At 43.5% G+C, this 17,643-nt stretch overlaps 1 protein-coding gene across 1 annotated transcript in view; it reads left to right on the forward strand.

Annotated features, from left to right (window-relative positions):
- Positions 1-7,537: 7,537 nt before the first annotated feature.
- The window catches only part of LOC110521846 (discs large homolog 1-like protein), a 187,252-nt gene continuing 177,146 nt past the window's right edge, over positions 7,538-17,643 (forward strand). Inside the window, exon 1 of the mRNA XM_021599762.2 lies at positions 7,538-7,719. Coding sequence (XP_021455437.1) covers positions 7,618-7,719 — 102 coding nt within the window. The 5' untranslated portion in view covers positions 7,538-7,617. The remainder of the gene's footprint in view (positions 7,720-17,643) is intronic.

Consider the following 17,643-nt stretch of genomic DNA (forward strand, 5'->3'; position numbering starts at 1 on the left):
ACATACATTTTTTTTTACTGTAATTTCGTTAGTTATGCTCCAACTTTTCCTCCATCTTTTGCCAACCTCAGTCATTTTTAAGTCTTTGTTCTAATAGTTAATATTTTTTTCTAAGAGATTGTGAGTTGGATATGCTCTCAACAAGGTTTTGTACAGTTGAAGTCGGAAGTTTACATACACTTAGGTTGGAGTCATTAAAACTCGCTTGTCAACAAACTATAGCTTTGGCAAGTCGGTTAGGACATCTACTTTGTGCATGACACAAGTCATTTTTCAAACAATTGTTTACAGACAGATTATTTCACTTATAATTCACTGTATCACAATTCCAGTGGGTCAAAAGTTTACATACACTAAGTTGACTGTGCCTTTAAACAGCTTGGAAAATTCCAGGAAATGATGTCATGGCTTTAGAAGCTTCTGATTGGCTAATTGAAATAATTTGAATCAATTGGAGGTGTACCTGTGTATGTATTTCAAGCCCTACCTTCAAACTCTATGCCTCTTTGCTTGACATCCCCAAGCATACTTCCAAAGTTGTGGCAAAATGGCTTAAGGACAACAAAGTCAAGGTATTGGAGTGGCCATCACAAAGCCCTGACCTCAATCCGATAGAAAATGTGTGGGCAGAACTGGAAAAGTGTGTGCAAGCAAGGAGGCCTACAAAGCTGACTCAGTTACACCAGCTCTGTCAGGAGGAATGGGCCAAAATTCACCCAACTTATTGTGGGAAGCTTGTGGAAGGCTACCTGAAACGTTTGACTCAAGTTAAACAATTCAAAGGCAATGCTACCAAATACTAATTGAGTGCATGTAAACTTCTGACCCACTGGGAAAATAAAAGCTGAAATAAATAATTCTCTCAACTATTATTCTGACATTTCACATTCTTAAAATAACTGACCCAAGACAGGGATTTTTTACTATGATTAAATGTCAGGAATTGTGAAAAACTGATTTTAAATGTATTTGGCTAAGGTGTATGTAAACTTCCGACTTCAACCGTATGTTCTCATTTCAAAAATGATGCAATTAGACAATGTACATGAAGCTAATCATTATACTAGATTTTGTACATGCTGACATTACATGTTTGGGTGCAAATCCCACCTTTGTAATCTAGGGGGTGAAATGTCTGAAAGCGGGAAATGGGATCCTTAGCTTAAACGTCTTTGGGACTTGGGGGCAGTATTGAGTAGCTTGGATGAATAAGGTGCCCAGGGTAAACTGCCTGCTACTCAGGCCCAGTTGCTATATATATGCATATTATTAGTAGATGTGGATAGAAAACACTCTGAAGTTTCTAAAACTGTTTGAATGATGTCTGTGAGTATAACAGAGCTCATATGGCAGGCAAAAACCTGAGAAAAAAAAACAACCAGGAATTGGGAAAGCTGAGGTTTTAGTTTTCAAATCATTGCCTATCGAATATACAGTGTCTATGGGGTCTGGCTTCCACCAGATGTCAACAGTCTTTAGAACGTTGTTTGAGGCTTCTACTGTGAAGTGGGGGCTAATGACAGCTGAATGAGTCAGAGGTCTGGCAGAGTGGCATGTGCTGATCATGCGCGCTCACGTGAGAGTTAGCTGCGTTCCATCGCATTTCTACAGACAAAGGAATTCTCTGGTTGAAACATTATTGAAGATTTATGATAAAAACATCCCAAAGATTGATTCTATACTCCATTTGACATGTTTCTATAAACTGTAATATTACTTTTTGTCTGAACTTTCGCCTGGATTGCCCGCGCGTCGTGAAATAATTTGAATCAATTGGAGGTGTACCTGTGTATGTATTTCAAGCCCTACCTTCAAACTCTATGCCTCTTTGCTTGACATCCCCAAGCATACTTCCAAAGTTGTGGCAAAATGGCTTAAGGACAACAAAGTCAAGGTATTGGAGTGGCCATCACAAAGCCCTGACCTCAATCCGATAGAAAATGTGTGGGCAGAACTGGAAAAGTGTGTGCAAGCAAGGAGGCCTACAAAGCTGACTCAGTTACACCAGCTCTGTCAGGAGGAATGGGCCAAAATTCACCCAACTTATTGTGGGAAGCTTGTGGAAGGCTACCTGAAACGTTTGACTCAAGTTAAACAATTCAAAGGCAATGCTACCAAATACTAATTGAGTGCATGTAAACTTCTGACCCACTGGGAAAATAAAAGCTGAAATAAATAATTCTCTCAACTATTATTCTGACATTTCACATTCTTAAAATAACTGACCCAAGACAGGGATTTTTTACTATGATTAAATGTCAGGAATTGTGAAAAACTGATTTTAAATGTATTTGGCTAAGGTGTATGTAAACTTCCGACTTCAACCGTATGTTCTCATTTCAAAAATGATGCAATTAGACAATGTACATGAAGCTAATCATTATACTAGATTTTGTACATGCTGACATTACATGTTTGGGTGCAAATCCCACCTTTGTAATCTAGGGGGTGAAATGTCTGAAAGCGGGAAATGGGATCCTTAGCTTAAACGTCTTTGGGACTTGGGGGCAGTATTGAGTAGCTTGGATGAATAAGGTGCCCAGGGTAAACTGCCTGCTACTCAGGCCCAGTTGCTATATATATGCATATTATTAGTAGATGTGGATAGAAAACACTCTGAAGTTTCTAAAACTGTTTGAATGATGTCTGTGAGTATAACAGAGCTCATATGGCAGGCAAAAACCTGAGAAAAAAAAACAACCAGGAATTGGGAAAGCTGAGGTTTTAGTTTTCAAATCATTGCCTATCGAATATACAGTGTCTATGGGGTCTGGCTTCCACCAGATGTCAACAGTCTTTAGAACGTTGTTTGAGGCTTCTACTGTGAAGTGGGGGCTAATGACAGCTGAATGAGTCAGAGGTCTGGCAGAGTGGCATGTGCTGATCATGCGCGCTCACGTGAGAGTTAGCTGCGTTCCATCGCATTTCTACAGACAAAGGAATTCTCTGGTTGAAACATTATTGAAGATTTATGATAAAAACATCCCAAAGATTGATTCTATACTCCATTTGACATGTTTCTATAAACTGTAATATTACTTTTTGTCTGAACTTTCGCCTGGATTGCCCGCGCGTCGTGAGTTTGGATTGTGTACTAAACACGCAAACAAAAAGGAGGTATTTGGACATAAATTATGGACTTTATCGAACAAATCCAACACTTATTTTCGAACTGGGATTCCTTGGAGTGCATTCTGATGAAGATCACCAAAGGTAAGTGAATATTTACAATGCTATTTCTGACCTCTGTTGACTCCACAACATGGCGGGTATCTGTATGGCTTGTTTTTGTGTCCGAGCGCTGTACTCGGATTATTGCATGGTGTGCTTTTTCCGTTAAAGTTTAAAAAAAAATCTGACACAGCAGTTGCATTAAGGAAAAGTGGATCTAAAATTCCATGCATAACAGTTGTGTCTTTTATCAATGTTTATTTTCAGTATTTCTGCAAAATCACTGGATGTTTTGGAACTACTGAACATAACGCGTCAATGTAAACTGAGATTTTTGGATATAAATATTAACTTTATCGAACAAAGCATACATGTATTGTGCAACATGAAGTCCTATGAGTGCCATCTGATGAAGATCATCAAAGGTTAGTGATTGATTTTATCTCTATTTCTGCTTTTTGTGACCCTTCTCTTTGGCTGGAAAAATGGCTGTGTTTTTCTGTGACTAGGTACAGACCTAACATAATCGTATGGTGTGCTTTCGTCGTAAAACCTTTTTGAAATCGGACACTGTGGCTGGAATTACAACAAATTGATCTTTGAAATGGTGTAAAATACTTGTATGTTTGAGGAATTTTAATTATGGGATTTCTGTTGTTTTGAATTTGGCGCCCTGCAATATCCCAGAGAGATTAAAACATACTATTGCCAAGTTCAATGCCAGATACTTTTCTCCAAGAGGGTCTGAGTGGCACTTGGAGGTGCCAATGTGAAAATGAAGATGGTTTGCCCTAAGACTGCCACAACAATTACATTGCCTATGCTAAATGTGTTTAAAATAGTTGGGCTATAAGAAATACGTTTTATTCAATGGGTCTGGGGAAAGCAGAATGACAATATACTTCTCATTTCACCCATACAACAATATAGCTTATTTTTCAAGTACAGTATGTTTACAATATCGTAAACAATAGTCTTTACACATTTTCCAAATGACATTTTATATATTCATACGGTTTAAGGGGGCACTTTTGTCATGACGACAAGGTGAAGATGCTCTACACAAATGGCACAACAGAATCGTTCAGATTGACCGAAGCACAGCATATAGCAACCATCTCATATAATTGAGGGATGGTCTCCATTCATATCTGGAAAAGGACAAAGTAGTAAAGGAGAAACAGGTGCTGCTGCAGCATTGCTTCTCTTCATAGTGGGAATCCAGTTGACATGAGTGTCTTGATAAGAGGTCAGCTGGTGAACCTACAGTAGTTCATAAACAAATGAAAAGCAAACCTGATGTTAGAATATCACTTCTTCAGGTCACCTATACCATCAGGGCTCTTAATTATTTGCTTCTGTTTAGTTCATTCAGGTGCCATATAAAGATTACATCTATTGCTGGGGTTGAACAACCAACACAGCAGGTTGTCATATCCCATCGAGACCTTTTTCCTATGCTGTAATGTCCATACATAACTTTACTCATAAGAGCAGGGAAAATGTATCATTTGGTTATCAATGATAATTAGGGTTTCCTGAAATGCACAAAACCTTATGAATATATGATAACCACTGGAGTTTTTGGGGAAAATAATGTCCTCCAGGCTACCTGGACATCACATTGTACCATTTGCGTCTCCCCTGTCATGGCTAGAAGCGATCCAGCTTTTGTCAAGTTAACGTCATATTTGACATTTCGTAGCAGATTAGGAGAATTTAGGCAGCAGGTTAGGAGAATTAGGTTATGGTTAGGGTTAGCTAAAACGCACAAAAATTACTTTTGACAATTTGACAAACGCTGGATATCTTTTAGCCAGGAACCCTTTTTCAAGGTCATTTTTATTGATCTGTTGTCAGTGTCAGTAGAGTAGGCCTAGGCTACCATCTTATTAAAAAAGATTCTGCTAATTTCTCCGGTCATATAAAGTGTAGGTAGAATTGCATGAAATGTTTATCTCACGCCACATTTTTCCAGTGCAAAGGAGACGTCCCTGATATAGCCTATAAACCTATGCCACCAAGCACTTACTAATAGCCTAAATTATCACTATCCAATCTACTCATAACATTAGGAATAGTATGATTACATTTTTCTGCAATTGTGATAATAGAGGCGTGCAATCCTTTGTTATAAAGACTCATTTATATGGCGAAATCATAGCTTCCCCAAAACTTTAAACTCACGCGACACATGCTAATTGCTAGACTACAAGTTATCTAGATAGGTCATTTTGGCTAACGTAGTGTTGTTGTTAACACCTGGTTAACTTAAGAGCTAAACTAAACTCGAAATCGATCAGACTTAACTTACCAGTGATGAAATGATCGTAGCAGACCCGTTACTGACAGCTGTCAGGGTTCAGGACTTGACAGGCAAAAAGGTTTATTCGCTTTCCTGACAGTTCTTGAGTCTTATCTTGATGTCACCAATGATGTTTCATGATTGAGGGTAATCTGTACACATCTTGTTTTTCGGTTGTCTTTCCTGCATTGTTAAAGCAGCCAAATACTCTACAGAAAATGACCGTGGTGATGAATCAACTAGTTTTAGGCACTGTTGTCATGCAGTTTGGGGTAGCCACTTGGTTGCTGTTGTCAGAAGAATTAATGTGGTGGTCTTCCAACATGGCCACCAGGACGCGTTGTACGTCAACTGCAAGCCCTCGATTCCGCTTTGATTTAGAAGATACTATTGCACAAACAACATGAAGATTTAAGTCTACACCATCACTGGTATTACCAGGCTGTTAGCCAGGTAACTAGCGATTAGCATTAGTGGCTAACCTAGATTTAGGCCAAACTTTCTAAGAAAAGAGAAACTAGCTGTTTGCAGGTGTAAGAGAAACACAAACGAATGATGTAATTATAGAACACTAGGGGATTTATATTAAGAAGCAAAGTGAAAACAGCATCATTGTTATCAACATTGTTGCATGTGCTGCATTGACCATGGAGACTGGACTCAAGTGTCTCGTGGTTGAGGAACAACAATACCAGTATATCGTCAATACCAGTATATCGTAAAATATGGTATATTGCCAAGCCCAATGTAGAAATAAAAATGTTCAGCCTCTTTGGCAGGCTCCTTAAGTCTTGTAACTTTCTGCAGGGTTTAACTCCAAGGTGCTCTGCTGGCATGTACTTGCACATTTCCGTAACTTGAGTAATTCTGGCTAAGGCTAGGTCTAGGTTTAGCTCCCTAGGGGTAGCTGAACATGTTTAACTACACCAAGGTTGTGTGCACAATTTGTTTGGGTCTACTATATCCTTGCAGTCCTCTCTCTCTCCATCCTTCACTTTCTCCTTTCTACTCTTCGGGCTTCCAGTGTGTGTTATAGGGAGAGGTTCATTTCACTATGAGTGTGCTGCTTTGATATGCTCTTGGGCGGCAGCGGGTTGTAGAGTGGATAGGTTTCTCTTGACTCCTGAGATCACATCTCCCTTTCCTGGGTAACTTTCTCCTCTCCTCTCTTGTTCAGTTTGTTTGTTCGGTCAGTCCTGTCCACTGGTCTGTGTAATGAGCCCCTTCCCCTCATTTCCCCTCTCTCCTCTCCTCTCCTCTCCTCTCTGTTCCTCTCCTCTGTTGCTCAGTGTGTTTGTTTGGTCAGTCCTGTCCACTGGGCTGTGTAATAAGCCCCTCCCCCTCATACAGTCTCTCTCTCTCTCTCTCTCTCTTTGCTTGCTGCCCATGTTTGTGTTTTTTTGTGTGTGTGTGTGTGTGTGTGTGTGTGTGTGTGTGTGTGTGTGTGTGTGTGTGTGTGAGTGCACAAGTCATGGCAGAGCCTCCACTGCAGCAGGTGGAGAGGTAGTGATGGAATGAGTGGAAACGCAGGATGAGCGAGAACGCACGCGGTCCCCCCCCCCCCACCTCCTTCCACATCCATCCCCCTGGCCCAGGGCTCTCTTTCGCTCTCCCTCTCTCCGCCACCATGGTTCTTCCCTCTCTCTCTCTCTGAGCTCATTGATCTGACTGCCTCAACGCAAAGCGCGAGTCAGCTGAGCAGAGAGCGAGGGAACGAGAGAGAAGTAGAGTGAGAGGCACAGACACAGCCTTTGATAGCTGAGCTGTGAGCTGGGCTCACAGAGAGAGAACTGGGACTGCTGTGCTGTGTACTAAGTAAGGAGTGAGACGGGGGAGACGGAAGGACAGAGACTGACGGAGGGAGGGAGAGGACGAGAGACTGCCTCTACCTTTGACTGCCTACAAGGATTATGAGGATGGTGGTTGTGATGAAGAAGAGACAGGGGGAGCAGGCTGGAGGCAGGAAGAGCCAGGACTGACAGACCGAAAGAGTGACAGACTGACAGTTGTACAGAGGGTTCCTGGCTCGGGGGGTGGGGAGGGTGGGGGTGGGGGGTGGGGGTGTGCAGAGAGAGAGAAAGAAAGAGAGAGCGAGAGAGAGAGAGAAACCATGATGGAGGTGCCCAGGCACTGACAACACTATGACACCCAGCATCAAGCACTCGGATTGTTTTACACCAATGTTGTGCCACTGTAAAGTAGCATGCACCAACAGCACCATCTCGCTTATGTTCGGATGCAAGGTAGGAGACAAGCACACACACACACACACACACACACACACACACACACACACACACACACACACACACACACACACACACACACACTGTCTGAATACTCTCAGTAATGTAGGGAAGCATGGATGAATGGTGGTCAGTATTTGTTTACATGTGTGTGTGAGTAAGAGGGAGTCTCTGTGTAATGTACTGTAATAGTCAGCCAGATGGGATCTGTGTGTAATATTTACCATGTGTGTAAAAGAGAAGAGAGAAAGAGATAAAAGAAGCGAGAGAAAGGGAAAGAGAGAGAGGGAGAAAAAGATGGTGTGACAGAGGGAGAAAGAGAAATGGAGGAAGAGTTGACCCAAACAGAGCTGTGTTAACCCAAACAGAGCTGACGCACATGCTCCAACAGCTCTCGTTAGGCTGCTCAGTCTGTGAGCAGAAGGAATCACTGTGTGTGTGTGTGTGTCTGTGTGTGCATGTATGTGTGTGTGTGTGTGTGTGTGTTAAGACCCTCATAGCTTTTAAGATCACATCAAGCATAAATAATGTTTGTATTTCCTCTCTGTGCCTTCACACACGCACACACTAGTGATGTGCTCACTTTAAGAAGCTCAAATTGTTAATCTGGTTGGAGTTTAGTCATGTTTTTCTGGCCACGCTAGACTGAAGCTGAATCCTGACACACTGACATATGACAGCCTCTGTGTGTGTGTGTGTGTGTGATTAGCTGTTTTTGAGTCTGTTGCATCAAGTCAAGCAGACACAGAGAATGTATCACTCCCAATGTCCTCGCCAAACCAAGTACGCATGTACTGTAGGATGCTTGCTGCATCATAATTAACATGTCATAATATTGATGCACATAAAGCATGCTTCCATGCCCTCAGTAGCGCCTCTTAAAATCATCCAAAACAATTATTCTCCATCTTATATGTTTTGCTGCCTTCCTATCGTTCTGTCTGTCTCCTATTTCTGTACATGTTTGTGCTTTTGTGTGTGTGTTCTCCCTGTGTTGTCATCCGCTTTAGAAAACTCACACAGTAAACCAAACAGCTACTTCAGCTGATTACGCAACAACCTCTCGCTCTGTTCCTCTCCTCTGGGGGGTTCCCTGCCTCCCCCATCCCTCCTCCTCACCCCTCTCACTGTCTTATGTCATAACACTCCAGCTAAAGCACTCTGGCTAAAGGCATCAGCATGGTTCAGTTCGGCTGGCGCCTAGCCGAACTTGGCTAGGCGAACCAAACGAGTGTGCTCACATAATCCCTTAAAAGATCTTTGCTTGAGAAATTAGAAAAAGCAGCAGTAGTACTGTTTGTCCATTTTGAGATGCTGTTGCCAGTATACACTTCCTTAAAAGAGTCAGAAATAATCAAAGATAACTCAAGAAATCGGTCATTAACCTGTTGAGTGTAGGGGCAGTATTTTGATGTTTGGATGAAACACATACCCAAATGAAACTGCCTATTTCTCAGGCCCAGAATCTAGAATATGCATATAATTGGGATAGGATAGGATAGGATAGGATAGGATAGGATAGAAAACACTCTAAAGTTTCCAAAACTGTCAAAATATTGTCTGTGAGTATAACAGAACTGATATTGCAGGCAAAAACCTGAGGAAAATCCAACCAGGAAGTGCCTAAGAGAAACGAATCTCCCTGTTCCATTGCATGCCTTCCCTCTATTTAAAGGGATATCAACCAGATTCCTTTCCCTATGGCTTCCACATGGTGTGAACAGTCTTTAGACATAGTTTCAGGCTTTAATTCTGAAAAATGAGCGAGAACGATCACATCGCGTCAGTGGATGGTTGGGTGCCAGCAGAGTTTTGCATGCGCTACAGCCTGGAGCAGACATTTTCTCTCTCTCTCCCATTGAAAAAGCTACAGTCCGGTTGAAATATTATCAAACAGAGGTCTGATTATAAAAAACGTTTGACATGTTTCTACGAACTTTACGGATACTATTTGGAATTTTTGTCTGACCGCTCGAGCCTGTGGATTTCTGAACATAACGCGCCAACCAAATGGAGGTATTTTGGATATAAAATAATCTTTATGGAACAAAAGGAACATTTATTGTGTAACTGAGAGTCTCGTGAGTGCAAACATCCGAAGATGATCATAGGTATTCGATTCATTTTTTTGCTTTTCTGACTTTCGTGACCAATCTACTTTGCTGCTAGCTGTTTGTAATGTTTTGTCTACATAAACGCTTGGTATGCTTTTGCCGAAAAGCTTTTTTGAAATCTGACACACCAGGTGGATTAACAACAAGCTAAGCTGTGTTTTGCTATATTGCACTTGTGATTTCATGAAATTTCTTTTTTTTTGTAATTTAATTTGAATTTGGCGCTCTGCAATTCAGCGGATGTTGACTAAAATGATGGGTGTGCCAAGATGTTAATTTGGACTTTTTTGCCAAGGAGATCTTAGTTGCGTAATTTTATATCCAACTAAGATTGTTGGTGCAGTAATTGTCATTGAAAAAAATGGCATGAAAACGAGTTGAACGACAACAAAGACTTTATTGACGAATCCCTACTATTGACCAATCACAGACGAAGGGGAACAGACCTTTGCTATTGACTTCAGCTTGTCTCAAATAAATGTGCCCGGACTATCGAAAAAACCCTTACTGAAGTCCAAAACAAACAAAAAACATCACAATGTGGTCATAATATATGCACAAACTCTTCTGAACTGTTTCTGCTGGGAAGCATGCGGATGCCTTAATTAACACACTCGCCTCGCTCTACACTGGAGAAAATTATCTCTCAGAAGTGTTAGTAGGAAGGCAGGCCAGTACAGTGGACTGGTGGTTTTATTTATGTGAGTCTAACTCTTTGTTTCCCAACTGTTTCAGTGAAGACAGGACCTCCCGTAGCAGAGTGACTACCAGAGCTGTGTGGGTAGGATCAATTCAGTGTTAGTCTTGGTCTCTGAAATCTTTCTGGTAGGGTAGAGCTGAGCAAGGCAGTGTAGTGCAGACCAGAGTACATGTTCATGTAATGCTCTGTACGTAATTGGCTGCTGGGTTGGCGTATGTATATGGGAAGGCTCAGGCTGGGTTGGTGTATAAGGGAAGGCTCAGGATGGGAGTTTGTCTTTTAGAGGAAACGTCAGCCATGGGAGATGGAGAGACTGTTAGCGGCTGCAGTTCACCTGAAATTGGAATTGCTGAAGACAAGTAACTTAATTAATAGATGACCCGAGAGACGAAACTCTTCTGTCTGGGTGTCCTCTGTCTGCTGCTGGAGGTTTCTAAATAAATCACAATTATTCAGTGACTGCAGGTTTACTCTTCCCTCTTCCTCCTCCTCCCGTCTCAGTGCTGTCAGTGTGTAGAGAGATTGGGAGGGGAGTTACTGCTCAGAGCGAACAGAGCTGGAGATGAAGAACAGCGCAGAGACGAGACAGTTCGATCCATTGCCCATTTCTTCCGTTCCACCAACTTCTCCATAGCTTCAACTGTACAGCTCTACAGGAAACAGACTGAGGCCATTCACTGAAACCAACTTACTGAACTGGGGTGTATGCAGAAAAAAGCTGTGTGTGCCTGCGTCCGTGCGTATGTGTGTGCGTACACATGTATCTACAGAACGTGCATATGCATGTACAGTTGAAGTCGGAAGTCTACATACACCTTAGCCAAATGCACTTAAACTCAGTATTTCACAATTCCTGACATTTAATCCTAGTAAAAATGCATTGTCTTAGCGCTAGTTGGGATCACCACTTTATTTTAAGAATGTGAAATGTCAGAATAATAGTATAGAGAATTAATTATTTCAGCTTTTATTTCATCACGTTCCCAGTGGGTCAGAATTTGACATACACTCAATTAGTATGTGGTAGCATTGCCTTTAAATTGTTTCATTTGGGTGAAACGTTTATGTTAGCCTTCCACAAGCTTCCCACAATAAGTTGGTTGAATATTGGCCCATTCCTCCCGACAGAGCTGGTGTAACTGAGTCAGGTTTGTAGGCCTCCTTGCTCGCACACGCTTTTCCAGTTCTGCCCACACATTTTCTATAGGATTGAGGTCAGGGCCACTCAAGGATCGAACCCTTTTTTTCAATTTTCACCTAAAATGACATACCCACATCTAACTGCCTGTAGCTCAGGACCTGAAGCAAGGATGTGCATATTCTTGATACCATTTAAAAGGAAACACTTTGAAGTTTGTGGAAATGTGAAATTAATGTAGGAGAATATTATACATTATATCTGGTAAGAGATAATACAAAGAAAAAAACAACTGTTGCTTTTTTTGTTCCATCATCTTTGAAATGCAAGAGAAAGGCAATTATCTGATTTAGGACTAGGCACAATTTAGATGTTGGCCACTAGAGACAGCAGTGTATGTGCAAAGTTTTATTGATTTATTTATTTATTCATTGATCCAATGAACCATTGTATTTCTGTTCAAGATGTTGTATCAAGTCTTTTTTTTTCTTCACCTTTATTTAACTAGGCAAGTCAGTTAAGAACAAATTCTTATTTTCAATGACGGCCTAGGAACAGTGGGTTAACTGCCTGTTCAGGGGCAGAACACTTTGTACCTTGTCAGCTCAGGGACATGAACTTGCAACCTTTCGGTTACTAGTCCAACGCTCTAACCACTAGGCTACCCTGCCAACCCAGTCTGCCCAAATATGCCTAATTAGTCAATATATACATGTTTCAAGTACATAAATGAGCGCTCTCCTCAAACAATAGGATGGCATGTTTTCACTGTAATAGCTATTGTAAATTGGACAGTGCAGTTAGATTAACAAAAATGTAAGCTTTCTGCCCATATAAGATATGTCTATGTCCTAGGAAATGTTTTTCTTACTTACAACGTCATGCTAATCATATTAGCGCACATTAGCTCAATCGTCCTGAAGGTGGGACACCGATCTGTAGAGATCTTTAAGAGCTTGAGGCCATTCTACTGCCAATGTTTGTCTATGAAGATTGCATGGCTGTATGCTCGATTTTATACACCTGTCAGCTACGGGTGTGGCTGAAATAGCAAAATTTGAAGGAGTGTATAGTGTAGCTGCCATCTGATGGGCCTACCTACCGTACTGTACAGATCCCCCAGCATGCGTGTACAATGGCAGAGTGGTACAACCTGCCATGTGGCATCCTGTCAAACAGCTAACCACCCACTCAGATAATCTCAGGTTGTAGCTATAGCAAACCATGATACAAACTGAGAAGGCTACAAGCAGACGTACACTTTCTATTCTGTCCTTTGTGAGTCTAGCTGGGCTTGTTATGCCAGGCTATGTGACTGTGTGTGAGAGGCGGGGGCAGAAATAGGCAGGGTTTGCACGTGTGTGTGTGTGTGTGTGTGTGTGTGTGTGTGTGTGTGTGTGTGTGTGTGTGTGTGTGTGTGTATGAGAGAGAGCTGAGGGGGGCGTCCCATAGCCAGAAGGGTACTGAAGGCCTCTCTCTCCTCTCCCTCAATCTCCAGTCACGCAGCCCAAACCAGCCCTGGCACAATGACTCAAAACCTCACACATCATGTCTGCTCCAGTCCTTACACTCTACTGCATGACACTAATTTACATAAGAGCCTGAGCCTCCCACTCAAACATAGGTATATTTATGGCTTGTTTCCCCGGTCCTCGAGGTACAGCACGCAATACAAGTGAGTGAGAGAGAAACCCGGAAAGAGGAGTGAGAGGAGAGGAGGAAAAGTGAAAATGGATAGAGAAGGAGAAGATAAGAGAATGAGATGATTAGCAGCATCTGATGTGAGGCTCATTAAGGAAGCCAAGAGACAAGGGGTTTTGCTCGCCTGAGATAGAGTATCTCATGATAAGCTGTAGATCACACTATTCACCAACAGTTTTCATCTTTATTTTTCGTAACTGTTGACATATTACCACAAATGGATGCTGGCACTAAGACCGCACTCAATGAGCTTCATATGGCCATAAGCAAACAGGAAAATGCTCATCCAGAGGTTGGCGCTCCTAGTGGTCGGGGACTTTAATGCAGGGAAACTCAAATCTGTTTTACATCATTTCTACCAGCATGTTAAATGTGCAATCAGAAGGAAGAACAACTCTAGACCACTTTCACTCCACACACAGAGACATGTACAAAGCTCTCCCTCGCCCTCCATTGGGCATATCTGACCATACAGTAGTTCTATATTCCTGATTCCTGCTTACAAAGAAAACCGAAAGCATGAAGCACCAGTGACTTGGTCAATAAGAAAGTGGTCAGATGAAGCAGATGCTAAGCTACAGGACTCTTTTGCTAGCACAGACTGGAATATGTTCTGGGAATCATCCGATGACATTGAGGAGTACATCACATCACTCACTGGCTTCATCAATAAGTGCATTGATGATGTCATCCCCACAGTCACCGTACGTACCCCAACCAGAAGCCATGGATTACAAACATCTGTACTGAGCTAAAGGGTAGAGCTGCCACTTTCAAGGAGTGGGACTCTAACCAAGTAGCTTATAAGAAATCCTGCTATGCCCTCTGACGAACCATTAAACAGGAAAAGGGTCAATGCAGGACTAAGATCGAATCGTACTACACCGACTCCGACGCTCATCGGATGTAGCAGGGCTTGCAAACTATTACAGACTACAAATGGAGGCACAGCCGCGAGCTGCTCAGTGACACGAGCCTACCAGACGAGATAAACTACTTCTATGCTCGCTTCGAGGCATTTAAAACTGAAGCATGCATGAGAGCATCAGCAGTTATGGACGACTGTGTGATCACGCTCTCCGTAGACGATGTGAGTAAGAACTTTAAACAGGTCAACATTCACAAGGTCGCAGGGCCAGGCGGATTACCAGGACGTGTACTCTGAGCATGCGCTGACCAACCGGCATGTGTCTTCACTGATATTTTCAAACTGTCCCTGACTGAGTCTGTAATACCAACATGTTTCAAACAGACCACCATAGTCACTGTTGCCGATGACACAACAGCCTGATCACCAACAATGATGAGACAGACTATAGCAGGAGTGTGCAACTCCAGTCCTCGGGGGACTGATTGGTGTCACACTTTTCTCCATCCATAGCAAACACAGCTGATTAATCAAATTGCATTCTAAACTGAAGATAATGATTAGGTGATTATTGGAGTCAGGTGTGTGTTAGCTGGGGTTGGGGTAAAACTGTGAAACCAATCGGGCCCCAGAGGACTGGAATTGCCCACCCCTGGCCTATAGGGAGGATGTCAGAGACCTGGCTGTGAGGTGCCAGGACAACAACCTCTCCCTCAACATGATCCAGACAAAGGAGATGATTGTGGAAAAGGAGATGATACAGGAAAAGGAGGACCGAGCACGCCCCATTCTCATCGACGGGGCAGCAGTGAAGCAGGTTGAGAACTTCAAGTTCCATGGTGTCCACATCACCAACAAACTATCATGTCGTGAAGAGTCGTGAAGAGGACACGACAAAGCCTATTCCCCCTCAGGAGACTGAAAAGATTTGGCATGGGTCCTCAGATCCGCAAAAGGTTCTACAGCTGCACCATCGAGAGCATCCTGATGGGTTGTGTCACTGCCTGGTATGGCAACTGCTTGGCCTCCAACCACGAGGCACTACAGAGGGTAGTGCATATGGCCCAGTACATCACTGGGGACAAGCTTCCCGCCATCCAGGACCTCTATTCCAGGCGGTGTCAGAGGAAGGCCCTAAAAATTGTCAAAGACCCCAGCCACCCTAGTCATAGACTGTTCTCTCTGCTATCGTACGGCAAGCGGTACCGGAGTGCCAAGTCTAGGCTTCTTAACAGCTTCTACCCCATACGACTCTTGACCTGCTAATCAAAAGGCTACCCAGACCACTCTTATATGCTGTTGCTACTCTCTGTTTATTATCTATGCATGGTCACTTTAACTCTACCTACATGTACATATTACCTCAATTACCTCGACTAACTGGTGCCCTCACACATTGACTCTGTACTGGTACCCCCAATATATAGCCTCTTATTTTGTTTTAACTTATACATTTTTTACTTAACACGTTTTTCTTCTTAACTTCTTAGCATTGTTGGTTAAGGGCTTGTAAATAAGCATTTCACTGTATGGTGTTGTATGTGACAAACAACATTTGATTTGATTTGACAAATTACATTCTAGACGATTCTGTGCTCCCAACTTTGTGGCAATAGTTTGGGGAAGGCCCTTTCCTGTTTCTACATGACAATCGCCCCATGCAGAAAGCGAGGTCCATACAGAAATGGTTTGTCGAGATCGGTGACCTCACCCCATCAAACACCTTTGGGATGAATTGCAACGCCTACTGCGAGCCAGGTCTAATAGCCCAACATCAGTGCCCAAACGCACTAATGCTCTTATGGCTGAATGGAAGTCCCCACAGCAATGTTCCAACATCTAGTGGAAAGTTACAACACCAAACTGCAGTCAGGTCAAGACCCTGGTGAGGACAACGAGCATGCAGATGAGCTTCCCTGAGACGGTTACGGAAACTGAGTGTATGTCATGTACTGTCATGTTGTGTCTTGTTTCTGTCCTTTCCCTTCACCCTGTCTCCCTCTGCTGGTCGTTGTTAGGTTACCTTTTCTCCCCCTCTTTTCCCCAGCTGCGCCTTGTCTCCTCCTAACTACCTCGTCACCCCTTTTCCCACCTGTTCCCTTTTTCCCTCTGATTAGGTCTCTATATCTCTCTCTGTTCCTGCTCCTGTCCTTGTCGGATTCTTGTTTGTGTTGTTCATGCCGGAACCAGACTATCGTCATGTTTGCTGCAACCTTGTCCTGTCCTGTCGGAACCTGCCGGTCCATCTGAGCCTACGTTTTGTTTTGTTATTAAAGAAGCTCTGTTTACGTTAATTCGCTTTTGGGTCCTCATTCACGCACCGTAACAGAAGAATCCGACCAAGAATGGACCCAGCGACTTCGGATCCTCTCCACTCAGCCGTCGAGATCCAGGGAGCGATGCTAGGCAGACACAAGCAGGAATTGTCTGCTGCTCGGCATGCCGTTGAGACCCTGGCCACCCAAGTCTCCAACCTCACAGAACAGGTTCACCATCTCCGCCTCGATCCACCGGCCACTTCCAGGGCTTTTGAATCTCCGGAGCCCAGAATCAATAACCCGCCGTGTTACTCTGGGGAGCCCACTGAATGCCGCTCGTTCCTCACCCAGTGTGATATTGTGTTTTCTCTCCAGCCCAACACTTACTCCAGGAGCACTGCTCGTGTCGCCTACGTCATATCTCTCCTTACTGGACGGGCTCGTGAGTGGGGCACGGCAATCTGGGAGGCAAGGGCTGAGTGTACTAACCAGTATCAGGACTTTAAGGAGGAGATGATACGGGTTTTTGATCGATCTGTTTTTGGGGAGGAGGCTTCCAGGGCCCTGTCTTCCCTATGTCAAGGCAATCGATCCATAACAGACTACTCTATTGAGTTTCGCACTCTTGCTGCCTCCAGTGGCTGGAACGAGCCGGCTTTGCTCGCTCGTTTTCTGGAGGGTCTCCGCGCAGAGGTAAAGGATGAGATTCTCTCCCGGGAGGTTCCTTCCAGCGTGGATTCCTTGATTGAACTCGCTATTCGCATTGAGCGACGGGTTGATCTTCGTCACCGAGCTCGTGGAAAGGAGCTCGCGTTCTCCGTTGCCCCCCTCTCCGCATCACTACCATCTTCCTCTGCCGGCTCGGGTGCTGAGCCCATGCAGCTGGGAGGTATCCGCATCTCGACTAAGGAGAGGGAACGGAGAATCACCAACCGCCTCTGTCTCTATTGCGGTTCTGCTGGTCATTTTGTCACTTCATGTCCAGTAAAAGCCAGAGCTCATCAGTAAGCGGAGGGCTACTGGTGAGCGCTACTACTCCTGTCTCTCCTTCAAGATCCTGCACTACCTTGTCGGTCCATCTACGCTGGACCGGTTCGTCAGCTTCCTGCAGTGCCTTAATAGACTCTGGGGCGGAGGGCTGT

The sequence above is a fragment of the Oncorhynchus mykiss genome, chromosome 30, assembly GCF_013265735.2.
Source record: "Oncorhynchus mykiss isolate Arlee chromosome 30, USDA_OmykA_1.1, whole genome shotgun sequence".
Lineage (NCBI taxonomy): Eukaryota > Metazoa > Chordata > Actinopteri > Salmoniformes > Salmonidae > Oncorhynchus > Oncorhynchus mykiss.